Source organism: Pelmatolapia mariae, linkage group LG6 (genome assembly GCF_036321145.2).
Source record: "Pelmatolapia mariae isolate MD_Pm_ZW linkage group LG6, Pm_UMD_F_2, whole genome shotgun sequence".
Classification (NCBI taxonomy): domain Eukaryota; kingdom Metazoa; phylum Chordata; class Actinopteri; order Cichliformes; family Cichlidae; genus Pelmatolapia; species Pelmatolapia mariae.
In genome coordinates, this window is record NC_086232.1 from 40,366,895 (window position 1) to 40,393,669 (window position 26,775).

Genomic DNA, 26,775 nt, shown 5'->3' on the forward strand with positions numbered 1-26,775 from the left:
CATATTACTGCTCTTGTCTGTTTTGATGTTGCTGCAAAAACTAGTTGTTTTAAACATTAACAATAAGGATTTATTTATTAATTTCCAAATATGCTGCATTTCAATTTCAATTCTGTTTAGCCCCTTAAAAAAATAATTGTTATTATTTCTTATATTATAGAAAATATCAGATAGGTCCAAATGAATGAGATTGCCTCAAATGTTCAATGATGGAATAAAGGTTCATTAAAATAAGTATGTTTGTCAAAAAAATAAGCAAGTGTAAACATTAGAATGACACCATCACCTTTTCAAAATCGTTACAGAGCTCGTGAAACATCTGGCAGGAGCTCCTTTGTGTTACTTACCTGGTGATGTGAGGATTGTTTTCTTTAAAAACAGATCTTTGGTGCTCTTTTAGTTTGAGGTTTTCCCCCAAACTGACTGTAGAGGGCAGCATGCCCCATCCCAGGACACAGCCTGGCAGTCTTTCAGCAGAAGAAGAAGAAACGCTTTTTGCCCGGGTTGCTAAAACATCACTTTTATGTTGTAGACGTCAGTCAAACCAGCGCTAAATGATTTGTTTTTTGCTAAGAAACGGCCTAACCTAACGAGTGTGAGATACCTGAAGGAGACGGTGGTCGCTGCCTTGTAAGTAAGAACGTGTTGCTGAACATTAATATTCAGAGATCGTGTGTCAACATTAGCTATCGTGCTAGCGTTAGCTGCTCCGGTGTGATGCGTTTGTGCTCCTGTCAGATCCGCAGGATGAAGGTGAAAATCAAACAGTGGAACGGGGTTGCCTCCTGGCTCTGGGTGGCCAACGATGACAACTGTGGGATCTGCAGGATGGCCTTTAACGGCTGCTGTCCTGACTGTGAGTATCAGAGCTAATAACATAGCACTAAGTAACGAGTGGCTGCATTAAAGATGCAAACATAACAAAACAAGATTATTCTTTGGTGGGTTTGCTTCTAATACATATAACGCTTTACGTATTATCCGACCGACAAATGCCAAATTTATCCTGGCCCTCCTGTTTATACAAACGAAGTAGTGAGAACGATGGCAGAGACGGGCAAAAATTCACCACTCTACAAAAAAACGCTTGTGGAACAATTTTAGAAAAATGTTCCTCAAGATAAAATTGCAATGCCTCAGAATATCGCATCGTCTACAGCACATAATATCTGTGTGAAGGGGTTAAGGGCAAAAATCAATATTGGATATCTCTGATCTTTGGGCTGTACTGCATTTAAAAACAGACGCGATTTTGTCATGGAAATCACTGCAAGGGCTCAATAACATTTCCAGAAATCACTGTCAGTGAAGACAGTTTTACCACAAATATCCACAAATCCAGGTTTGTGTCATCCAGAGAGCAAACTGTATGTGAACATGATCAACTATAATGATGATGATCAACATCTCCTCTGGGCTCATTCAAAATCAACTGAGGGGAAATAGAAAACCTGTTCTTAGGTCAGATGAATTGAAATTGTTTTTTGGAAAACATGGTCGCCACATCCTCTGGACTAAAGAGGAGAGGAACCTTCCTGGTTGTTAACAGCACAGACGCTGTTGACACGGTAGCATGGAGGAAAAGGTGTCGCTGTGAGAGGCGACTGAAAGAAATTGATTTTGGATATCTGTGGGAGAAATTAGCTTCTTGTGTTGTCTGGGCTCAGCCTTACAGACAGGATGAGCACTTTAGTCAGGAGACGCTCAAAGCAGAACCTCAGCTCCTCTAGATCGAAAGGAGACAGTTGAGGTTGTTCTGGTGGTGTTTCAGGCATGTCCAACTGGGAGGAGGCCCCGAGTTAGGATGAAGAGCTTGACTGTATCACTGATAAGTGGTGGTGGAAAATGGATTGATGGCCGCTCCAGTGACCCATCTTGGAGATCAACTCCAGCTGCAGTATCTTGTAGTATTGTCTGTAGGTGCTTTAGGTTGATGTTGAAGACCGCCACAACAGCAGCTAGGCCTGTGAGCCACTCACTGGAGAAAAGGCAACACGGGAAAGGTCACGGGTAGCTAATTAGCGGCAACTGAACTTTCAAAATAAGAGCAAATGCCTAAATTGATCGGGGATGGCACTGCTCACACAAATGGATGAAATGAGTTCTTAAATATACTTAAGTGGTCTGTGTGGGGAAACACTTGTATCCTCTTTTAGTATTACAAGAGGATACAAGTATCTGCTAATCAGCAACTGAATGCAAAATCCTGCCCAGTCTCTCTAATGTGTGTTTTTTTTTTTTTTTTGTTGTTGTTGTTGTTTGTTTGTTTTGCAGGCAAAGTGCCTGGGGATGACTGCCCGCTGGTCTGGGGTCAGTGCTCCCATTGTTTCCACATGCACTGCATCCTGAAGTGGCTGAACTCACAGCAGGTCCAGCAGCAGTGCCCCATGTGCCGGCAGGAGTGGAAGTTCAAGGAGTGAACCTGTGGAGGCGTCGCTGCCACAGAGACGAAAGGCTTGCTCACAGACTTTTATGTAGACTGTAAATAAATCTGTGTTGGTACTTCAACTAATGCAGAACACACGCTGAATATGTTTTACTCTACTGGTAAGGATTTGTGATTAAATTAAATAAGAAAAAAAACATGCATTGTATTGAGTCTGTCTTGAAGGTCGGGCTGATTATTTCCTTGGATTGTGAAGTTTATGACTTTGATTTTATGGCAGCTCCACACTGATGTATTATTTCTTGTTTGTTTGTGTAGCTTTTCACTGTAAAACAAAGACTGTAGCTTTTCATATTTCAGAACCTGTCTGGATAAAAATGGACAAAAAATTTACAGGGTTATCAAAACAATGCTACTTAAATATCTTCTATTCAATTTATCCCTTAACTCTTGAATGTCTCCAAAAACTAACATAAATTGTTTAAGTAAGGTCTTAAATAACTTCAGTGCTCTTTAACAATTATTTTCTAATTCTGCACATCTAATGGAGCCACCACAGACCATTCTTCCAGAACATATCCTCTTATTTACTGACACACTGGGGTTGGAGACATGTTTCCTGTAGATGAGCTTAGATCTGGGGACTATGAAGGCCGTAGCAGATGATTCACATCATTTTCATCCTCATCAAACTATCCAGTGACCCCTGCTGTGCTGTGGCGGGAGATGAGTCCCATCCGGATCCAGTTGTTTTATCAAGAACAAAGGTGGTCCAACATGATCACTGTGTAATGATTTGCACGGACCGTTTCTTCCAGTGTTTTTTATTTTAGTCCTCATTTAAGAGCCCATATATTTTTTCATCAATGATTAATAAAATGTTTGACTGAAAAATTACAGTCAGTCATTCTAGATTTGCTCCATATTCTCACCTGGCTAAAGTAATTTAGTTTTATATTATAGCTTTTGTCCTGTAATTTTTTAAGTTTAGTTTCACGTAGTAACTAGAGGAAATTTTCAAATACCACATTTTGTGGAGGACATGAACATGTCATGTAGTCATCATTTTTAGTTTAAGCTGGTTTGAGTTTTTATTTTAATTGCAGTTAACTGTAATAACCTCAGTCCACGACCATCCTGCATGGCGTCTGAGGTGGTAAAAGGCAAAATCACAGGGATATTAAGCTGTTCAGTTAGGAAACAGAAGCTATTGCGAGTCCACCTGCTAACCTGCTGTCTCAAGTATGTGGAGAAGGTACCAGAAGACAGCCGAACAGGGATCCTCTGAACGGCGGAACATGGGGAACTGCCACATGAGGAGCCATATTTCGGACCTTAATTCATCCTGCTGCATGCGGTGTGAGCAGAAACCTGATGTAGTTCACAGTTTAAACAACTAGATGGCAGCATTTACTCGGATAGTCCCAGTGACCCCGCCCTCAAAGCGACGTCAGCAGTACGGAAGTAAACAGCCTGCTCCCTGCTGCTGTCAGTTGGTGTTTTCTTTTCTTAAAAACAGTAATTTCACAGCTGGTCGTGTCTTCATTAGCAGGCTGACAGATGTCCGCTTCTCCCGCAGAAGATCTGCTCCAGCAGTGGGAAAGGTCAGAGTGCTGCTCTGTCTCAGCTACTCACAGCACACCTTAAATACGACCCAGTTTTTATTCTGCAGTTAAGTCCATTAGACGCGTTTTGCTCCAAACGCTGCTGATTCTTTATCTTCAAAGTTTTCCAAAGTGTCCCATCCAGAAGAAGTCAGCTTCAGTGGATGGTGAAATGCCAAAACAGCACCAGTGCTGTAGAGTGTAATCATATTAGGCTTTACTTATAATCGTTTAACGCAAGGATACAGTTATAACGACCTCATCCATATTTTGGGATCCTAAAATGATAAAAATTAAACTTGAAGAGTGATGATATCTTAAAATACCAGAGATCTCTATTCTTTAAAAATATATATTTTCAGTATTTTCATTACCATATTATTTAATTTCATCATGATTGTATTTATTTCCTGTTTATATTCTTCTTTTCTCTCTGTATCTCTGTATCTTAAAGAACTCAGTGTTTGTTCACCCTACATTAGAGCAGCAGTAATTGTTTCACAGTAAATGGTTGTCTTACCTGTCTTACAGTTTGTAAAAATGTCATTTGTCAGTAAAAAGCAGCGACTGTGCTGACACAGGGGATGTGCAGGGGATGCAATTTCTGTCAGGGCCAACTACTTTGGCACGACACAGGCAGCTCTTGGAGCTGAGCCACCTCCACACCTCATCAGCCTTTCATTGATTTACTTGTTTGTAAAGACAAGACCAGCGATATCATCATGTTAGTCTATATCATGTCCTGATGTCTCTGATTAATGTGAGCGTGTGGAGCTCCTGCTGTCCTGCAGAGAGACACAATTACAGCATTTACAGATATTTACATTTCAACAGTACAATATTATCAGCTGACTGATTCTTCTTTTAGACATTATTAAAAATTCATGATGTGAATGTCACTGGTTTTGAAAGCTGTCGAGATAAGCCCTTGTTTTAAATAATTAAATTAGTTGCAGTTCTACAAACCACAGCAGGAGTCGAACCACCTGGGTTCATCAAGTCACTGTGAGATTTTCAGATTTGTTGCTGTTAACAGCCCTTTTGTCTGCTATAGACTTTACATGCTGGCCTCATATTTTTTCATGAAGTAATTGCCAGCCAGTGTGTTTATATATTTTTTTCCTGATGCAGTGAGCAGGCACGTCTGAGGCAGCAGGTGCTGGAGGAGGACACAGAGGACTGGCAGAGGAGCCCAGACTTTTCAGGTCTGGAGCGAGTTGGTGGGGTGGACCTCTCCTTCATCAAAGGGGATGACGTCAATGCCTGTGCCCAGCTCGTGGTACTCAGCTACCCAGATCTGCAGGTGAGCTACCTGGGCGCTACATCCAGTAAACACAGATAAAATAACCCTGTAATGCCAAATATATCATATTTCATAAAACATTAGTGTTATTTTATAACCCTAACCCCCTTTATATGTTTTTGTTTGTTTAAGATAAATAAAAGATTACAGATTAAAACTCATATATGTAAATTAAAATTTAATTTCTATTTTTCAATTTGTGAGAAAGTTCAATAAACACTTGAGTTAAAAACATCTAAGCTTTTCTGACCTCTAGTGGTGACAGGTGGGAACAGCAGCAGTGCTTCGAGGAGAAGGCTGAGGATCAGAAATTGAATTCCACAGGCTGCTTTTTTTTTCACCAGTGACACCTTTAATGAAAAGGAAACACATGACGTTACAAAATGCTTGGCCTTTGAAGGCTTTGTAATAGGCTTTGTAATACGTGCAGCTGGAATATTGTGCAAGGCCAGCTGTTAACCTTTAAAGTAGTCGCATTTACTTTGTTTGGGCACTGAATACAAAGGACTTATGGGTGTTTTTCTCCTCTTGCTTCCTCGCCTTGAATTCACAGCTTTTTTTATGACTCCTGAAAGCTGGCGGCATGAGGAAGAAATTATTCTTGCTCTCGCCGGGGCTGTCGGTATGTTCTAGGGAGCCACTGAAGTGATTTTAAATGTTTTACCCTCACCTTTTGATAACTTCTCCTGTGAGCTTCTGCCTGTGGGGCTTATGAACAGTCATATGCCAACAATGTTATTTTAGGCATATTAGAATGCAAACTCCGAGGAGCACATATTTGTTTTCCTCAGAGCTGGTGCTTTCTTCTGTTGGCTTCTTTTTTCCAAGACAAAATTTTTTTTTTGGCCTTGAGAAAAACATTTTGATAAATATATACGTTTAATGTCAAGTAATTACAATGTTAAATATAATTAAACTTCATGCATAGATATAGCTTCTGATCCAGTTGTGTAGAAGAAGACAATAACCTTTCGTTTCACTTCATTTATAACCTGAATAAAATCTTTCCTGGTGAGTTCATGCACTCAGCTGCTCCTTTTAATTTTTCTTTAATGCAGCGTGATCTCTAATTTTGTAAATTATGATCTGATTTATAGTAAAATAGAATTGTAAACACAGGAAAGCTGTGCCTGAACGCCATCCTGTATGTATCCTGTGTCCCTAATGCACTTATTTTTAAAATATACACATGAAAACAGTAGTCTGGCAGTGAAAGTGTTAATATGCAATAGAGCTCCTCAAAGTGACCTTCCCAGTCCGGCTTTTCATTTCATTTACTTTCCCAGCAGCCTTTCACCAGCACTGCTCCTCGTAGTTATTTATCTGTGCATTAACACGGCCTGCTGGCACCTTCCAATTATAATTAATGACATATGTCACCATACATTGTTGATACATGGACCCAGTGAGGCTAATGAAATGTGTTCAGAAATGTTGTTCAATAATGTGATTATGTTCCCTGCTTGTTTTCAATTTACTCCAACATTGCCACCTGAGGCTATTTGCGGCTCAAAAGAATGCTAGTTACACGTTCCACTGTGTGCTCACTGCTGCTGCAAGTTACACAGAAAAAAAGCAAAAGTTTTATAATTTTATTGTTTCTCACTGAATAAATATGCCTTCAATGCTGTCTTGCGTCGCACGCGGCGATGTATCAGCGCTTGTTTTGCAGGAGGAGATGAAGGTCACGGCAGTCGACAATATGACAATGACATATCCTGAAAGGTGTTTGGCATTTCTAAAGCCAGATAACAAGGCAGGTATTCAGAAACGTTTCTGCTCTGAGGCTCTGCGAGCTCGACTCAGCGGACAGCTTTTGTGTGTTTTATTTGTAGCTCATGCCCGATAACAGCCTTGATAACACGTGATGCTGTTGGATGTTACATCATTCGAGATGTTAGCACATCTCTTCACTGTGAGCAGAACAGGATTTTTTATGCTGGTCAGAAAGTTGCGACAGCTTGTGCACCTGTAATCTGCATATGGTCTCAGAGGGTCTGCTGGACCCTGCTGATACCTCACAGGATACTCGGAAGGAGATCATGGCAGACATGTTTACCTGTGGCGATGCTGCTTAAAATAGACAGGACAGCGAGGGAGGTACATAAATACATGGATCCTGCCAACATGGGAAAGGCTGTTTACAGTATATATTGTGCTGATTTTACAACCCGCTGTGGTTCTATTCAAAATGTAGTCTGCATGGCAATACAAAGACTGTTAATTAGGCAATATTGATGGTGTTTTACATAAACAAAGGGGCCCTTTTCTGCTCCAGATTTGTATTCATGGACACAAAAGTATCTTTGTATGATTCACAGTTCAAAATAACCCTCATTTATCTTATGCCGTGCAGCCCTTGAGTTCAGTCTCCTATTAAAAACTAGTTTAGATCCTCTTCCTGTAAGCTAACTTTCTTGGAGCATGGAGAAACAATGTTGTTGCTTTTGCTTGGCTCGTATGTGTTGAGCCTTATAGTTGTGTATTCTTCTGAGAAATTTGTGGCTCTAGACCTCTCCATGTTCATGATTGGTGATCGCCCGTTTAATTTGAACGGGATTTAGAAAATATGGGCTGACTCATTACAAGTTCATGTGGCCTCTTGTAGTTGTCAGACAATGAGTAGATATCCTGCTGTTGAACTTGCTCTGCACTACAGGCCTCCCGAGGATGAGATTAAAAATTAGATGTACACCAAAATAGGCATAAAAATAATAATTTTAAGAGTTTATACAGTTAAACTGTAACTGTGTCCACTTAATTCACCAGGTCACTTAAATGAAATAAATTGTCAGATGTTCAGAATATACTCACAGCCTTTAATCAACAGGGAGCAGATGTTTCATTTTGTACCAGATGGGCGATGTTGGTGATTATCTTGTACAGCTTGTCTGTGCCTTTGGACTCACCCTTACATATACACTAGGGTGGACGCATTTGTCCAAAGCACCCTGACAGTGTCCCTGACTGACTCATTTATGTACAGTCATGCAATAATGTAAGTTTTCACAGGACTCTGTGCAGTGCTGTGAAAAGCTGAGTATAGACTTACTGCTTCCTTAGAACATAAAAGGCTGAGAAGCAGCAAATGCTGCTAATCAAATGCACTTGATTAATCAACAATTGTGAGCACCTCTGTTAAAGCAGAAGTTTGGGCAGTTTGCTGGTCTGCAGGATTCAGGTGTGTGTTAACACAATGCCATAAACATCCCAGGTGTGGATGTCACAGCAAATTCACCCCAAGGTCAGACCATGCAATCGTCAGAGAAACTGCAAAAGCCCAAGAGCTCCATCTCAGATTCTCCAGGCCTCAATTAGCATGCAAATGTTATGTTAAAAGAAAAAAAATGAACAAAGATAGTTTTTTTTTTTTTCAAATGGTTGCCAAGTGTATTCTTCTGCTCTCCAAAAACCCCCAAAGTTGCATCTGAACAAACCACAAGAGTTGCAGAACCAAAGTAGAGATGTTTGATTATAATGCACAGCACCACATCTGGAAAAACCCCCGAATACAACATATCAGCACAAACACCTCATAACAACTGTAAGCACGGTGATGGAGGGGCGATGATTGTGCTTGGGCTTGTTGTGCAGCCACAGGACCTGGGCACTCCGCAGTCACTGAGTCTACCATGAACTTCTCTGTATACTTGAGGTCATCTGACTGATGGACTCAGGATATCCTGCACAATGATCCAACGTGGTTTAAAGGTTAATAACAGTAACACACTTGTTAGGTCAGCAGAAGTGACACCTGGCAGATACTGGCCTGTGTCAGCCCACCTGTCAATCAAAGCAGCCATGCCCCTAACAAAATTTAAAAAAGATGGGTTATTAAAAAAACAAAAAAAGGTTTTATGATGAATGAACGTGATGAAGATGTTAGTGTGGGTGTCTGTGGAGACTTTGGAGATTGTTGCTTGCGATGGAGAAATGCAATATTGTGATAATCTGACAGTGTAGTAAAAATCAGTCATAAGAAATGAAGCAGTCTCTGCTCCCTCCTGCCAGGTGCTGTATGAAGACAGTCAGATGGTGACCCTGACGGCTCCCTACATAGCCGGCTTTCTGGCATTCAGAGAAACTCCATTCCTCCTGGAGGCTCTGCAGAGGCTGAAGAAGAACCAGCCCGCACTCCTTCCTCAGGTATGGACGTGCTAGAACTTGAATAATGACCTTTTAGTGCAGGGGTGGGCAACTCCAGGCCTCGAGGGCCGGTGTCCTGCAGGTTTTAGATGTGTCCTTGAACCAACACAGATGATTCAATGGCTAAATGACCTCCTCAACATGTCCTGAAGTTCTCCAGAGGCCTGGTAACGAACTAATCATGTGATTAAGGTGTGTTGACCCAGGGTGATATCTAAAACCTGCTGGACACCGGCCCTCGAGGCCTGGAGTTGCCCACCCCTGTTTTAGTGACTAGTGAAATGGGTTCTGTTCACTTTTTTAATGTCATCATAACTGTATTTGTTGTATCTGACTCGTTTCTGTCAGATTAACTACCGTAGTTTTTGGGTCATAAGCCGCTACTTTTTTCCCACACTGTGAACACTGCAGCTTATACTGACGTGCAGCTAATGCATATTTTTTTTCATGCGGCCAAAAACATTTTGCCTGATAACAGTAGACCAATCAAAATGATAAGTAGTATATATACGGTATATATTTTTATCGGTTGTTAAGAGACGTTGTAATGTTGTTTGTGCACTGTTACGTAAAGAAACCATAAGCAACGTAATTTGTGTGTTACCAACACGTACGTATACTTAAAGGTAGCCGTGTTACAGGCGCTGTTCGAGGAAAAAAAGAATTTGCAGTATGTATTTTTGTATGTTACCATAACGTTTATGTTACCATGTTTATGTTACCTTACGGATTAAATTAAACGTTAAAAATCCTCACGTGTAATATTTCTGTGTAAATATCTCATATTACGAGTGAAACGCGTACAAAACTGATTTTCTTTCTAAAATTAGAGCATGCGGCTTTTAATCAGGTGCGCTCTGTAGTCCGGGATTTACGGTACTCAAAGCTACACAGACAAAGGAAAATATATATATTGTTTTGCATTTTTATTTGACCAGGAAGTAAAACAAACTCTTTTTCCATTATTTTGTTGATGCTGATGGTTCATATTCAGAATAGAGTGAAAAGAAAACGTTTTAGTTTGTGCTTGTTAGCCTTGGTCTGCAGTTTTGGCATAATTCCTACAGATAAGGTTAGAAACCTTGAGCCTGAGGATTTTGGGTAAACTAAGTAGTTAAAATTTCTTCAGTAAGACCTGAGTGTTATTATTGTGATTACTATTGTTATTATATTTATGGTAGTAGTACTAGAAGAAGTGATATAATTCCCATCTCCAGGCCACAGTGAGCTGGAAATGTTTTAATAACCGATAAATCCTCCAAGGTGGAAAAAGTTACTTATGAATCCAACAAGTCCGACAACCTGCTAACATTACTGGATTTGTACAAGTGCTTTAAAACCTCGCATCACGTTCATGCACATTAAGTGCAGCTCCGACGATGAAGCTCCTCTGTTTGTCCTCTCGGTTTTTTGTTTTCTAAAGCGACGCCTCTTGTTCATCTTCACCCACTCGCTTCTGTTTGTCGCAGCCCACACGCCTCCCACTCTGTCCCTCTGTCGTCCTCGTGCACGCAGGTGTGCAGAAACACACACATTCACACTTAGAAATTCATGCACACACACACAAACTGAGATTTACTTCCAGTGACATTTAGCTCTGGACAGATGCAGTCACTGCTCCCTTTATCTGCAACCTTTGAAGTGAGTGTTCCTGGTGACTTATGATTCAAGCAGAAATATGTCTGTGGAGTCACCTTTGGCATCAAAAATTCATCGGTGTGTTGGAGCTGGAAGCGTTCCAATATCAGTTTGAGGAGCTCTTACTAACTTTGGCTTTTGAAGATCTTCTGCCATCTCAGGGTTATAGACACAATAGATAACAACAAAAATCTTTCATTCTGGACATTTTAGTTGATCATATCATTCATAGGATAGGTAGAAGCAAAAGATTAATAATGCCTCTGTTGATGAAGTAGCCCGGTTTATTATTTCACCTGTGCAATCCTCAGACACGTGGAAAAGTCTGCTGTGGAAAAAGCGAGTAATATCGAGCTTCCTGCAGTCGAACTCATTTCAGGTGTGTTCTCTCCACAGGTGGTGTTTGTGGATGGGAATGGTCTCTTTCATTACAGAGGTGAGGCGACTGACCGAACAGAGGATTTTAGATTTTCTGTTTTTACTTTAAAGATAACATGATGTAATAAACCTTTAATAACATTGCTAAAAATATTAACAGTTCACTGTAAAAAATCGAACGAACAACCAAAATCTAAACAAAACACACATTTAATGGATAATGTTTTTGTTAGTTTCTCTGTACCTGTACAATCATCGTCCAGTTTTCCCTCAAGGTCATCTTTTTGTCCATCTGGGCCTATGCGATTAACGCTGGATTCAGAGGCGCCACCAAAGGGGGGCCAGGACGGGCACTGGCCACCCCTTAAAATTTGCTGCCCGCCCCCCAATGCCGCCTCTGTGACCTCTGTGTTGGTAATAATTTTAAAAAACGTGAACACAAGAGTGAGGACGAATCTTTAAAGGGATGGTTGGATTTTAAAATCTTATTTGGTTTTCATATGTACATATTTTCAGTGATATCAAATCTAATAGCAGGAAATTAACTAGATATATAATTCTATTTTTTCTCTCTTTTTTTGCCGTATTTTTCAAGTAACCTATATTTGACAACAGCAATAAAATTGAAAACCCTGTTTTTGGTGTGCCACCCCCACACGGCCACCCCTATGAAAAAATTCTGGAGCGCCCCTGGTTAGTTATATCAACACAGCTTCAGCTTGAACTTAATTTTGTGACATAAGAGACAGCTGTAGGGATTCAGATCTGTCGAGGGTGGAGGGAAGTGACCAACGATTGTATGTCTGTGTGGCCAAAGAAGTGACACATAACCTATGTCCAGTGATTGTTTTCCATGAGCCGGCTGGGGATGTTAGAGTACACTCATCTCTGTGAAAGGAAAATGGAAAAAATGACGTGCATGCCGATGCTGCTGTTCGGTCTCTGGGTCGTACCATGACGCTCGTCAGCAGCACATCTTCAAAAAAAGAGACGGCTAAAAATTTCAGTCTGATTTTCACTGATCATTATTTCAGAGATTTGCATTCAGCTCCACTCGAGCTTGTTAAAAATACTAAGAGTTCAAGGTGAGTCTAGCGAGGTTTGAGGACAAGCTGTATAAACTTTGGCTTTCACTAAAGGGACTGTTAGGTGTAACACCTGATAAAATCAATCCTGAGTGAATCACCGTGAAGCCCTCTGTTGTAACGTTTTTTTGCATCACACAGTTCGGTGAAGCACGTTTACGCTCCGCTGTTTAATTTTGGATGTGACTTGATTGTCGCTGTTTGGATCGTTGCAGAGTTTGGCTTGGCATGTCACCTGGGAGTGCTGTCAGGGCTGCCCTGTGTGGGCGTGGCCAAAAACCTGCTGCAGGTGCAAGGAGTCAACAAGAGTGAGGAGCATCAGTCACAAGTGAGAAAACATCACCTCTTTTTTTAATTTAAGATCTTCTTTGTTTTAAACTTAGATTCTGTAGGTTTGATGAGCCAATGTGTGGACTTTGTTATGCTCAGGTCTCCAGTCATACAGCATTGTTGTATCCATTGTGGTTTTCAGTGTTATAAGAAGTCTAAGACTTGAACGTCTGTTTATCCCACCGAGCTGCAGAGCCTCGTCACTCTGCGGTTTGGCCTTCAGAGCTCTTTGATGTTAAAGAGATGAAGAAAACCTGCTTCATATTTAATGTTTCTTTTAGTTGTGTACACATGTTTCTCTTGTAAAAGAGCTCCCAGTGTTGACAGGAGTCACTGGATGAATTATTTAAGTTTTCAAAGTGTAATCGCTTTCTCTGCTCGCTGCATCTAAAGAGAAAAGCAAAGAAATGTCAGAGAGGGACGAAGCAAAGGACAGAGTCTTCAGTTGTTTTTCAGTGTGTGACTTTGTGTTCATGTAAACTCACAACTTCCAATTCTATATATTTGTGTGTGTGTGTGTGAGAGAGAGAGAGAGTGCGCTTTGTTTGTGTGTATTCTGTTCTCACTGTGACTTTTATTGCGAGCCAAGGCCTTGCTGTGTAGCTAATGCTAATGTGACTTTTTGAATACAAATCAAGCTGGGACAAATGCGTACTGGTCAAAGTATACCTGTGGGACAGCAAAACCTGGTTTTCATTAATATGCAAATGCTCCCTTTGTTTCAGTCTGCAGCTCAGTGACCTGCTGAGGAAAAAAACAAAGCACTTTAAAGTTAAATCTACCTGATGAACCGAGCAGGTGCGTCAGTTTCATTTCACTTCAGGCCAAACTGAACTGAAGAGGGACAGACCAGTAAAGCCATAGGAAAATATTTAAAAACTGTTCCCTCTTTTTAATGTAATAAGGATGAAAAGCAACATCAAGTCAAACCTAATGCAACTAATGAGTAGGAATGAACCGAAAACTACATGTGGCATAGACTAAGGAACTGCTACAAAACCAGCGCAAACTGAGTAAAACAACTTATACAGTCAGAGGTTTTTACAGGAATCTGTGTAAGTACACCTTCACTCCATCCATAGAAATTATAGGAAGTTATTGGTACTAATTCATGGAGTTTATTTTGTTTTTCAGAGAACTGCACAGTCCTGTGAAAACTGTGAAAGCTATTTCCTTTTTGAGGCAGGAGGAGCAGAAGGCGGTCCGACCAAGCAAAAATTGATACATAAAAAAAGATCAATAAAAATGCATTGTCTGAATCCTACATGAACTTCACACATTCACATGCTCATGCAGCTCCAGGAGATTATTTAAGACTTCATCTTCCTCGGAAACTTCCAGATTCCTCACAGAAAAAGCTCGAACCCTGTGGCCTTCTTGTCTGAGTTGACAGTGAATTAGCTGAGCTTAAGTGTGGTCACTTCTGAAAAGCCATTATGCAAATTCTAAATAGAATCTAAAGGTCTGCAGTTATGAGCATTTTAATGCTGAGTGGTCCTCCAAAGTTTCGGAGAGGAGTGGACAGACATCCGATCCACTTCTCAATTAGCATCAGATACATAGTGTGATTACAACCCCGGCAATCTTCATGTAGTCGTGTAAGATGCTAATTCAATTCTCTGCAATGTATCCATCTCATGAATTAGTGTTAGTGGCTTTGGCGTCAGAAAAATTGCGCCCGTCTCTTCCCCCTGGGGGGAATCTGATCTTTGTTTAAACTTATCATGGTCACCCCCGAGGATTCAGTCACACTTATCTACTGAAACAATGTGTGTCCAAATACATGTGGCTCATTTACTTTCAGGATCAGGTAGCACAGGCATTACACGGCCATGCTGCATGTTTGGCTCAAGCTATTAGCTTTGGATCAGCGTGAAATTTTAGAAGTCCCTTCCCGCCCATATTGATGTAATTGTCACTCTCTGGGGCTCTGTCTAATTTGTCTACAGGCACGCACACGATTGCGACGCTTCAAGGGAACACCAGCTTTGGCGCTTGAGCGCTTGGTGGGAAATTAGCTGTGAAGTAATCTGTGAAACACAAGCCATATCAGGCTTCCTACCAAATTTCAGAAAATTAGCTCGTTTGAAACAAGATTAGCCATTACTGGAGCTACGAGCACACCGCCACGTACCACTGACGAGCAATACGCTGCCATACTCGATTAGATCAGATGTCAGAGTTTCTTTCAACATTTCCAGCAAACAGAGTTTCTGAAAGCCAATATGCAGTCTGAGAAGTGTCTCTCAAGGTTACAGAAGTTTCTCTTAGTTGCAGCAATTAAATGTGCAAACCTCGAAAGTAAAGGTGTGTATGTGTGTCTTTATCAGATAGAGGCCTCCTTGGAAAGGTGAAAATGAAACACTGTAAAGCACAGGGATTGTGTTAATGTACGAATGCACATAATATGTTGCAGGATGAGCCTGTGCTCAGAGAACCTATAATGTACATACATGTTAAAGACGCACTGTAAAACAAATATATTTTTGCATGGAGGTTTCAGTTTCATTAAGAAACAGTAGACATCTATTCAATTTAATTCAATTCAATTCAATTCAATTTTATTTATACAGCGCCAAATCACAACAACAGTCGCCTCAAGGCGCTTTATATTGTAAGGTAGACCCTACAATAATACATACAGAGAAAAACCCAAGAATCATATGACCCCCTATGAGCAAGCACTTTGGTGACAGTGGGAAGGAAAAACTCCCTTTTAACAGGAAGAAACCTCCGGCAGCCCCTCAGGGAGGGGCGGGGCCATCTGCTGCGAGCGGTTGGGGTGAGAGAAGGAAGACAGGATAAAGACATGCTGTGGAAGAGAGACAGAGATTAATTACAAGTATGATTCTATGCAGAGAGGTCTATTAACACATAGTGAGTGAGAAAGGTGACTGAAGAAGAAATACTCAATGCATCATCTGAGATGATTAATGTCGCTCTAATTTTATCTGTTTATTTTGGGCTTGATAGCAATTAGTGGTCTTGGTGTCACCCAAAGTTTGTCAGGTACAAAATGTAAAAGATCACACCTGTATTACACCTGTATGTAGGTCAAAACATTTTCACCATTTTTTTACTTAAATGTAACTTGTTCAGGGATATTTTTTTCTGAGTTTGGTTGCCTTTAATAGAGATGCATAAAATTATATGAATTCTGCTTTAATAACTTATTCAAAAGTTTCTGATTTAAATCAGTTTAAAAATTCAAAGAAAATAGCCTGTAAACGAATGTCAGCCTCCAAGACTGAAAACGGAAACATGGAAGTGCCAAAAACTGCAGTTCATCAAATGGCTGCTTGAGGCTGAATACAAAAGTTAGACTTCAGTCTTAAGATCATATGGTAAAGTTAGGAATAGCCAACATGACATCAGCAATTAGTTAGTAAAGTCCCAGCCAATGTGAAACCTTATACGGTGGATGACACCAAATACTGATGGCTGTTAATCACAAGGTATACCTAAAGCTCAGCTTGCTTTATCATCCTTTTTGAGTCCAATGACGACCATAATTTACATCAAAGACATCTTAAACTCATCAGTAAAGTGTTTACTGAAGTCATACATGTGAGCAGGAGGGGAATTTCATGGTTTTATACAGTCAGACTTTAAACTGGAGGAGTCACCCACTGCTGCCATGAAAAAAGAAAACAGCTTCAGCACACTTAAGCATGCACTGGCTTCACTCAGAAAGCTACACCTGCCTACAGTACATGGTTAAAATGCCAACTTTATATTTGCAGCTTTATTGCACATAGAGTGGTGTATTTTCTGTAACTCGCCTATTTAAATTGTATTTTAGGTATAAAAATAGCATTTTTAGGGGCCTCACTGCTAAACTGACGCTGTGCTTCACCTCATCTAACATCAATTCCAGTCGTGTTTGTGCGCTTATCTGCTTAATATGGCAGTGTTATGAACAGTGCTGCACTTATAGATTCACTTTGCTAATAAAGCAAACGAGTAAGCATCAGCTGATTTTTAGACCTCCAGCCTCTTGTCAAAAGTGGTCACCGCTGACTCCGAAAAACAAGAAAACAACGGGCAGAATGCCAGATGCGAGGCTTTAAGACATTAGTCCACATACAATGTGTGACTATGATTAAGTTCATCTTTTATATACAGTAATAGTCAGTAAAGCAAAGCGACACAGGCCTTGAAAACAGACAGCTGTTTCTTCATCTTTAGCAGTGAATAAGAACCGGATAACTTGTTAAGATGGAGAATCATTAGTTGTATTGCCTGCCTTCTGTCGTCATTAAAGCACATGCATGCGTCCCCTTGAAGTGTCCATGAACATGAAAGTCCTTCTCTCTCTGCTCGCTGTTTTTTATTTGAAGCTGAACATGATGTCCCTGTGCTGGACGTGATGCAGTGGGCCTTTGTGTGAGCCGAGCTTTAGACAAAAGAGACAGGATGAAAGAGGGTAGAAAATGTTTCTTTCCCTCCTTTTTGTCCTCAGTACACTTTTGGAAAATTGTATCTCTGTTGAAGTTTTGTGTTGCTCAGAGTCCTTCAGGTCTTCGTCGCCTCTCCTCTCTTTCTTCCTCTCTCCCTTAACCTCCAGTTTATCGGTCCTCCTCTCACACTCTATCCCCTTTCTCGCTTTCATCTCCTTCTCCCTGTTTGTCTCTCTTTGTCTCTTCTCTCGCTGATAGCCTGGCTGTAACTCAAACTAGTGTGTTATTGATGACTTACCCCGTGTTTCTGACTTCTGGTGCACTGGCTTCAGTCCTATTCTTGAATCGAACCCTCTCTTTCACAGACACACACACACACACACACACACACACACACACACACACACACACACACACACACACACACACACACACACACACACACACACTATTGGCCTCATCCCAGCCGGGATTGGATGCCCCGTGCGGCCCCTCCTGTCTCCCTGCTGGCTGCTTGCTGTAATCAGTCATAGTAGAGCAGACACTCCATCCATCATGGAGGCTAAACTCCCTTCATCGCTCTGGCCCATAACCCAGAGCACACCTGTCAACAGCAGCCCGCATCACTGCATCTGACTTTGCACCGTCTCTTTGACTGTGAGAACAAAACTTTAGCTCTAACAGAAATCAAGAGAGAGGTTATTTAAAATCTTTCTTTGAGTCCAACATCCTTCAATCAAAAATGGAGGCATCTGGTCTGGGCTCTCATGAGACGTCAAAGATGAGACAGTTAGTACATCAATAATTTTCTAGTCTTTTATTAGAGTTAGTTCTTTTTTTAGGTTTAAAACTAGCTTAATTGGAAAAAATATACATTTAAAGATTTTTCAGACTCAAGGACTGTTTCTATGTCCTGTCTGGCTGTTTCATTATATCTCAGTGACACTTAGTCTAACGCCTGAATGATCACATCAACTGTTTGCTTTTACTGTCTAATGTGTCTAAAATATTAAGTCCAAACTTTATAACATAGATTAGGTTAGGACAAATGTTCTCATCACAAGTATTTTAGCCACTATTGAATTGTGATTATATAATACCATTACTCAGAGACTTTGGAAAATAATATTTGAGTCACCAAACTTAAAAAACAAAAGACAAAAACTTGTCTTTTTAACAGAACATTTGCTTGAAAAGAATTGTTAGGTAAAGTAAACATGGCACAGAGTGGCAGTGATGTGATTTGTGAAAGATCAATGCAGGCAATGGAAACAGCTGGGTTAGGAGAGACAGGTGAAGGCAATCAGGAAAGGATGGGAAGGAAGTGAAACTATAAACAAGGCACAGGACACAAATAACTACCAAAATAAAACAGTAAGGAAGTAATAACTCAGTAACTGAACAGAGAGACATGAATCAGCTTAAAAGAGGGGAACACATAGAAGAAAAAACATAACCTCTATAAATGCAAACAGTAACTTAAACTAAAATATAACCCAGAATAAAGAAAACCAAAACTTAGACAGCAAACAAACTGAGAACAAAGAAACTATATTCCATCAAAGTGGCAGGGGGGCGACAGAAGGAAATGAAAGTTGGAGCGGCGACAGAAAACAATGAGCAGAATGTGGCACAATAACCATTTTATCTTGATTATCTTATTTTAATAATTGATGGCAGACAACATTGCAGCTGAAATCTAAATTCGATCTGTTGCACGGTCCTGCTTCAGGTTGTATTTAACAGCTTGCACAGATGGCATATCCAAGTGATTCTGACAGAAGACCGTCTCCTAGCAATTGGTGGTGAGTGACATATTGGTAACTAGCTGAGTCAAAATCTCTCTCTCTGAATCTCATACATAATAATTATATTTTTGCACGATCACATGCTTTCGTTTCACAAAACTCAAACACAACTTGAAATATGGTCCTAAGCCTCTAGTTTACTCAAACTCAGTCTGCAGACTACTTTAGATATGTGGCGGTTAATTAAAAATAAGGAATATTAAAAAATGTCATGAATTTGAATTTGTTGAGACAAAACACAGTTTTAGAAAAAAGATTCTGACATTTTTCCAAAAAGAGAAAAAGTCCAAATAAAATCTTTGCCTTCATTTTTAAATGATTAAATTCATAATTTTATTTATTTACTTGTGAAAAATTAGATTAATTTTAATTCTATTTTTGAAAAAACATTTTTTCAAAATACAGTTTATTTAATTGTTCTAATCTATATTAGGAGTTTTATTATTGTACGCTTTTGTGCCAGATTAAAATTTAAAACAATATTTTTTGTGCAATGCTTTTTTCTGGGAACAAGACTGTCTAGATTTTCTTTTTCAAAGTCATAACCCACCGTCCTTTCAGTAGAATAAAGATCTGGTCCTGTTTTAGCATTTTGAAGCTCTAGTTGGACAAGAAAGTGGGATCATGCAGAGGTTAGAGACAAAGTGACGCGAGTGTGAAGGCTCTGCAGGAGGTTAATACTTTGTTTCAGCTTGCTGCCATTTGTTTTGGCAAGCTGTACATCTGTTTTGACTTTGATTTTTGTTTCTTTGCCTCCACAGATAGCTGCTCTGCAAAGAGGAGGAGACAGCTTCCCACTCATAGGCGCCTCAGGCAAAGTGCTCGGAAAGGTGCGGCAAAGGACAGATGCACAGAAAATAGAAACAAATACCTCTGACAAAGGTGTTGTCTTGTTGCTGCTGACTTCAAAGAAAACCCTCCCTGCTGAAAGTCAAACGCAACAAATTTTTTATGATGATCACAACTGGAGAGCAAGATGAATGGTGAAAAGTTACAGCAGACTTCTGTCTTTGAATTCAGGCACTGCGGAGCTCTGACAAGAGCTCGAAGCCAGTGTACGTGTCTGTGGGCCACAAGATCAGCCTGGACACAGCTGTCCGCCTCACACACGCATGCTGCCGCTACCGGGTCCCTGAGCCAATCAGACAGGTGGGCCTACGTGCACACACACAGACACACACACAGACACACACACACACACAGACACACACACACACACACACACACACACACACACACACACACACACGCGCGCGCGCGCACTGTAAAAGTGCATTGAGCCATCATGAGTGTTCAGCAGAGCAGCTGCAGGAACGCTAGAAGCCTTTTTTGTGAACAGTAGAAACAAAAGTTGAACTTCTCATCTTAGAAGCAGAACACTGTTTCAGGGAGCGAGCAGCGCTCACCACTTGTGTAACAGTGTCCTGCTGTGAAGCGAGGAGGTGTGAGCATCATGCTATGCAGTGCTTTATTGGCAGCAGGGCCTGGGAGACATGTAAAAATGGAGAGAAGAAGAATATATGCAGCCAAATTAGGGATGTTCCAATTTTGGCTGTATTTTTATATGAATTCCAGCCCCGGCGCAGAAAACTGTGCAGACAGTTTCAAACGATAAGATGATGCCGGCTGTCAGACACAAGTGCAACAAAGCTATAGTGTGACACTGAAGATATTTTTAACTGCAAGGAAGACAGGATCTTCGCAAAGTTGGAAAGTATATGGTTCATACTTTGCTATTATATTTGAGATGCACAGAAATGAATGGATGATGAACAGAGTGAACTTTTTTAATTAGGCTGATAACATTTTACTTACTGTAGACGTTCCCTATGACCAACAACAAGTAAAAGCTCTTTTAGTTGACTAAGAGCCATGTAACCATGCTTTGGTTACTTTAAAAAACCTAAAATCAGCTGTCATAATGACAGCTCTGTAGTGCCACCAGTTCACCACATTGACACAGAGTGCATTGTGCTTACAAAGTAAGCCTTCATAGATCAAAACATGCACTCAATTTTCTTTTTAATTTAAATTTTAAATATTTATTTATTTAAATATTTTAACTGAGAGGGAACATTTTCATTTTAATTATTATTGTAATTTTTGATATGTTAAAATACTTTTTTTTTCAAATACTTTTCATACTTGATATCAAAATTAATAAAATCAAATAAAAAGGCACAAATATTACGGTTGTTTTGAGCATATCTGGTATGTTGTCTGTTGCTATTTAAGTTACATTTTGTTTGTTTGTATTTTAAAGAGTTTCCTCCTGGTTTGTGAATATTGAGTCTTTCGCTAATTATAGATGCAAAATGATACATTTGTATAAAAGTGTTCTCTCCTCACCACTAGTCAAAATTTCCTTCCTCCTTTACTTTGCAAAGGTGAGACGCTGTTTTTGTACTTCCATCACTCCTTAAAGTGAAAGATAAATACAGTTTAAGCCAGAGTGCATTTTGTTAGCTCTTCTCAGTGTTTCAGTTGAGCTGCCACACTGCCATGAGGCAACCAAACCTTTGATTAAATGTTTACGGAGGCTGGAGGTGTGTCCACAATCAACAATTTTTTTTACCTGATTTCAAATGTTTTTTTCTTTTCTGATAGACATTACTGATTTCCCATGAGCCCTCTGCACTGATTGGTTTTGGTTTTAAAAATGCCACTGATAAAAAATATTTATGCATGAGGCTCAATGTGCTGTTGATTCCTTTTGTTTAACTGCAGCCTGCAAAAATTTAAGACAACCCAATAAAGTGAGCTGAATTGTTGCCCAGTGGTGGCGATTAAGTTCACTATGAATTTTTTAGTGTCCCTTTTCTCGTGTTGCTCAGCTATATCGTACTCTGCCTCCTGCCCAGTGCATGCTGGCACTGTTAACAGGGTAAGTTGGGATAGAAAGTTAAGTGCTTTTTTAAATGTCTTAAAAGTTTTACTCACTACATAAAATAGCAAAAACAACCACTAAATGTTTTCCTGAGGAAGAGGAGGAACAAACTTCACCTCATCTTTTTCTTTCTGCCACTAGGCTGTGCTGTGCTTCTGCAGTGCACCATATGATTACTGCAAGCCACCTGACTGCACTGTAAACACACACACACACACACACACACACACACACACACACACACACACACACACACACACACACACACACACACACACACACACTCAAAATCAGTTTTATCAGTTTTTTCGCCAGGGGAGCTGCAGTAGCAGCAGCTAACTCACCTCCTCCTGTGTGTGTGTGTTTATTTCATCAAAGTGTGATGTGTTTTAGCTGGTGGGAAGAGGGGCAGCCGGCAGCAGCAGGGACTGAATGTGGACATCAGAGAGAAGCAGGGACAATCTTACCTTCCTCTGTCCAGTCACCGGTGCCTCCCTCTTCATCCTCCTTTCTTTGCCCAACTGCTCTGCTTTCAGTCTCTGACATCCACATTCCCTTCTGTGTCTCCCAGTATTGCCCTTGTGTTCTCTCCCGGCTTCTGCCACAGGTACTTTCTCCTTCATAGATCCAGCTGCGATGTTACGTCCAGAGTTCTGTTTGCTCTCGCTGGCAGGCAAATTTTCATCCCTCAGACTTTTGAAATCACAGTCACATCTCATGAAAAAAGCAAAATCAAAAAGATATCAACCTGACAGGAAGACTGAATAACTGAATACGTTTGACAATAGAAAATGAAAACAGGCTTTTGTGTGCAAATATTCATCATGGACATTAAAGGTCAAACTAAAGATGCAAATATATATAACTACCCACACTTAAACAGATTCTGTGTCAGTCCCACACTTGCACATACTTGGTAGGACTTCACATCCAAAGGTTGCTTGGCTGACCATCTAGTCAGCCTCTTGTTCTGCATCGGCTCCACCTCAGCTCCAGCGAGCGTGTTGAGCAGTGGGTTATTCTCTGTGTACCATGCTGTAAGATTATTGATTTCCTCTAGATATAAATCCTCTCTTCCTCTCATCAGTGTTTATAATCTCACCAGAACGGTTGCGCTCTCTGCAGATTTCACGATAGAGTTCTCTCTGTGTCTCTGAAATAATCATGGGAGAATAATGTGAACAGGATGAGGCTGAACACTCAACCCTGGAGGTTTGTGGTGTGACGCTCCTGTCTGAGGAAGTCCAACATCTAATGTCAGATTGTGGCGCTAAGGCCAAAGTGCTGAGTTGAAATCAACAAACAACATACAGATATTTGTGCCTTGATTTTCAAGGCAAAGTGTGAGGAAGTGGAGATCTGATCCTTTGATGGTTCAGCCTGACTGAAATCTTATCTTTAATGTACTGGGCCAGACATTTAAACCATTCGTTATCCATTATCTTCTGCTCATCTGAAGTCGGGTTGCTGTAACAGCAGTTTAAACAGGGTATTCCAGATGTCCTTCTCCCCAGCATGGGTTTGCAGTAACTCTCAGGAGGTCCCAACAATATAATCTCTCCAGTGGGTTCCAGATCTTCTTCTGGGTCTTCAAAGTGCCCAACAAAACCTCCAAATGGAGGTGCCCTGGAGGCATCATGATCAGATACTGAACTGTCTCACTTGGCTCCTTTTAACACAAAAGGAGTAACAGCTCTACTCTGAGCTCTCTGTGGATGTTTGAGCTCCTCATCTGTAAGGCTGAGCGCTGCCATCCTACAGACAAAACTCATTTCAGCTGGTTGTATTCAAAATATATTACACATTACTTGTTACTTTTCTTAAAAGTTGTGCATTACGTTGCTTAATAATTCACCTGAGAAAGTAAATTGTTACACTACTTATTGCATTATTTTGATGTTACTCCATAACATGACCTGAAACACACTATCACATAGTTACTAGTTAACACTATAACCATTATGCTACATCCTGCACACCGACACAAACCAGTGTTGTATTGAGGGCACACATACGACCTTTCTTTAGTGTTTACATGTGTACTATGTCTCTGTCGACTGCTCATCGCTGCCTTTGCTACCTGTTCAGTTCAGGCTCTGGCTGCTGGGCTGGGGTCAGCATACACTTGGGTTTAACATCATTCTGGGGTCCTGACTAGCTTTGTGTTAGCATGCTGTCTGCGCAGATGCTTGCAAAGAGCCGATGCTGTCTTATAAGTATAGAGCAGTTGTTTCCGTCCTTGACACAGTTTGCACTTTACCATTGGACTCTTTTCCTTTTTGTGTAATAAAAATAAAATTCATGTCCTCATCTCCAATCCTCAAGTCAGAAACTGCTTCACCATTTTCCAAAAAGACGTGTTTTTTCGTCCTATCGTCCCATCGTGCAGATAACTAATAAACTCTTGTTATACAAGTAATAATGATTGTAACTGTAGTGTGATTACAGATTTTTATATTTGCATTTACATTATTGCATCACTAAAAATGGTGATTGCAGTAATGTGTTACTTTGGAGCATGTGACACACAAATGTTTGTGACATTAATTGGTCGTACCAAGATGTCATGACCATGTGAGATGGCTGGAGTGAAAAACTGGTTGCTGGATGTTACGAATAATTCAAGAAATCCCTTTCTGTCCACCTGTCTTTTCTTCTTGTAGCTTAGCAACAGTTCATTCGATGCACTGTGTGTTGCTGGGAACTGCTGTGCTGAGTTTGATGTTATTTAGATAAGGACTTCTCATAATTTGGCTAAAGTTGTCCTCTTTAACCAGTTTTTCCCTTTAGAGTGACATGTGCTGTCTCCACTCAGTATGTAAGGGGAAGGACAAACATAAACACACAGGCCTCAGGGGATATTCACTGACACGAGTCCAAGTTTTCCAAGTCTCTCGCACCTTAACGCTTAAAAAGACTGAAGGGTGTAAAATATTAATGAGTGTCTGCCAAAAAGTTCTAGCATTTAGAAAACTGCATCACTCACGGGGCCAAAAACAGGTTCTCAGAAAGATAGGTTGACATGTTTGCCTTTCATTGTATTTATTTTTTTGTCTTTGCTGTCACAAATGATTTCAGTCACTTGTGTTGTTTGGACGAGCAGTTCCTGAATAAGCTGCAACCTACAACGAGTCATACACACAAACAGATTTTAAGTTAGTGCACCGTCATAAATGTAGCTGTCCTGTTTTCAAAACACAGAGTTTATGCTAGCCTGGGGTGACACGTGTGACACTGTTCCTGAACAGGTGCTGCACGAATGTTACAAATGTCAGTAATAAGATCAGCCAGGGCATTATTGTGAAAGGAATGCAAGATTTTTACAGTCCTTAATATTTGTGCCAGGAAAGGCAATAAAGCAAAGGTCAGTAAGCTGATGTTTCCATTGTGAGCCTTCTGTTTAGTAACTTTAGCGCCTCTTTATTTTTCTCCAGGTCTTTTAAACTTTTGGAAATATATAGGGAATTTTTCGAAAAGATGTTGGCTCATTTGGAACTGGACTGCTTGATATCTTCTGCAGGTCCTTGCTTGCCGCCTGGTGGCTGAAGGTTAAAAACTATGATTCACATCATCCTCAAACTGTTCACTGAACATGGAAGCATTTTGTTATATTTTGCTTAAAAGTGTATTCCTGAGAGCTTGCTTTTCATTCCTATTTCTTTGGCTTGGTTGGGAATATATCAAGGTTTAGCAGGTATTCAAGAGTTGTTTTGGCTCTTCTGCCTTTACCAATCTGTATGTAGCAAAAAGAGAGGAGAGCTGAACCAGACGGAACATGTTTAATATTAAGTAAAGAGATTCCTTCCTTAGTTTGTCCCTGATACTGCACTTACATTTTTATTACTGACTGGGCCTTGAGATTATATATTTATAACACGACCTCCATTACAAATGTGTGCAATAAGTAAGAAAGAAATTCCGAAGGAGGACTTGATGAAAAACATCCTTCACTGGTTTCATTTTGACAGGGTTTTTAAGGGGGACCTGTTGTGCTTTTCTTTATTTGTAATCAAATATGTTAAAATGGTGAGTGATCATATTAAACATGACCCAAGTAATGAGGTCATGAGTACTGCGAGTCCTTTGCTTGTCAGTGAGAGCCCTGATATGGTCAGATCTGTTCAAATGTTCTGCTTGTGAGCGCCGTTTAATCAGAGGAAAAGCGTCTTAGAGTGAAAGGAGAGGAGCAAACTGGATCAGTATGAGATAAATATGGATGATTTTAAACTGTTAGTCATTCAAAGTTGCTCTGTACATCCCAGCTGGGATGTACAGAAACATTAAAACTAACTTTATTTATGGTATTATGTTCCTAGAACTTGGTATGTTTTTTGCATAACTGTAATTTATTCTTAAAGGAGTGTGCACCTCGTTCAGTTGAAGTGCTTGAACTTTTGAGGTCATTGTGATGTTTTGGGGATTTTTAATAAATAAAATGTAAAAAAAAAAAACCTTGATGTTCATAGTTTTTTGTGCACAGAAAGTCAGTTTAGCATCTAAGTGCTTTTTTTTTAATATATATAAAGATTTGCATTCAGGCTTCCTTTTATTTGGTGTGAGCTTTGTTAAAGCTGTGTAGATTGTGCCATTGGTTACATGAATCACATATATCAGGCAGTGTTAGAGCTGACTAGCTCTGATGTCCTCCAAGCTCTGTGAATTTGTTTGATGGGTTCTGTGACATTTTATCTCTCCTCTGACCCGCTGGAGTATCTCCCTGTCTTTGTTCTGGCAGCTGATTTACAAATTAAGCACAGGGTAGGAATATGAATAATTAGATGAAGAGAATGGGTGAAGAATAGATGCTGTT

At 40.2% G+C, this 26,775-nt stretch overlaps 2 protein-coding genes across 4 annotated transcripts in view; both read left to right on the forward strand.

Moving 5' to 3' along the window:
* The first annotated feature begins 452 nt into the window (after positions 1 to 452).
* Positions 453 to 2,555, forward strand: anapc11 (APC11 anaphase promoting complex subunit 11 homolog (yeast)). Its single transcript, XM_063475524.1, has 3 exons — positions 453 to 630; positions 739 to 856; positions 2,275 to 2,555. The coding sequence occupies exons 2-3, from the start codon at positions 748 to 750 to the stop codon at positions 2,418 to 2,420; spliced, it is 255 nt and encodes an 84-aa protein (XP_063331594.1). The 5' UTR covers positions 453 to 630; positions 739 to 747; the 3' UTR covers positions 2,421 to 2,555.
* A 1,298-nt stretch (positions 2,556 to 3,853) lies between these two features.
* LOC134628767 (endonuclease V-like) overlaps positions 3,854 to 26,775 on the forward strand; it is a 71,392-nt gene continuing 48,470 nt past the window's right edge. The window contains exons 1-8 of one of the 3 annotated variants that reach the window (XM_063475526.1): positions 3,854 to 3,990; positions 5,122 to 5,293; positions 9,305 to 9,439; positions 11,474 to 11,513; positions 12,756 to 12,868; positions 19,840 to 19,908; positions 20,099 to 20,227; positions 22,344 to 24,327. In XM_063475526.1, the coding sequence (XP_063331596.1) occupies positions 3,947 to 3,990; positions 5,122 to 5,293; positions 9,305 to 9,439; positions 11,474 to 11,513; positions 12,756 to 12,868; positions 19,840 to 19,908; positions 20,099 to 20,227; positions 22,344 to 22,358 (717 nt within the window). In that variant the 5' untranslated portion in view covers positions 3,854 to 3,946 and the 3' untranslated portion in view covers positions 22,359 to 24,327. Of the gene's footprint in view, positions 3,991 to 5,121; positions 5,294 to 9,304; positions 9,440 to 11,473; positions 11,514 to 12,755; positions 12,869 to 19,839; positions 19,961 to 20,098; positions 20,228 to 22,343; positions 24,328 to 26,775 lie in introns of those variants that run through there. The other 2 variants (XM_063475525.2, XM_063475527.1) reach the window with 2 other exon arrangements.

What these genes read in the sequence shown, in the direction of transcription:
- anapc11 (XM_063475524.1), top strand. Translation starts at nt 748, where the DNA reads ATGAAGGTGAAAATCAAACAGTGGAACGGGGTTGCCTCCTGGCTCTGG. An exon ending in TAACGGCTGCTGTCCTGACT is followed by an intron (nt 857 to 2,274) that starts GTGAGTATCAGA and finishes TTTGTTTTGCAG; the next exon opens with GCAAAGTGCCTGGGGATGAC.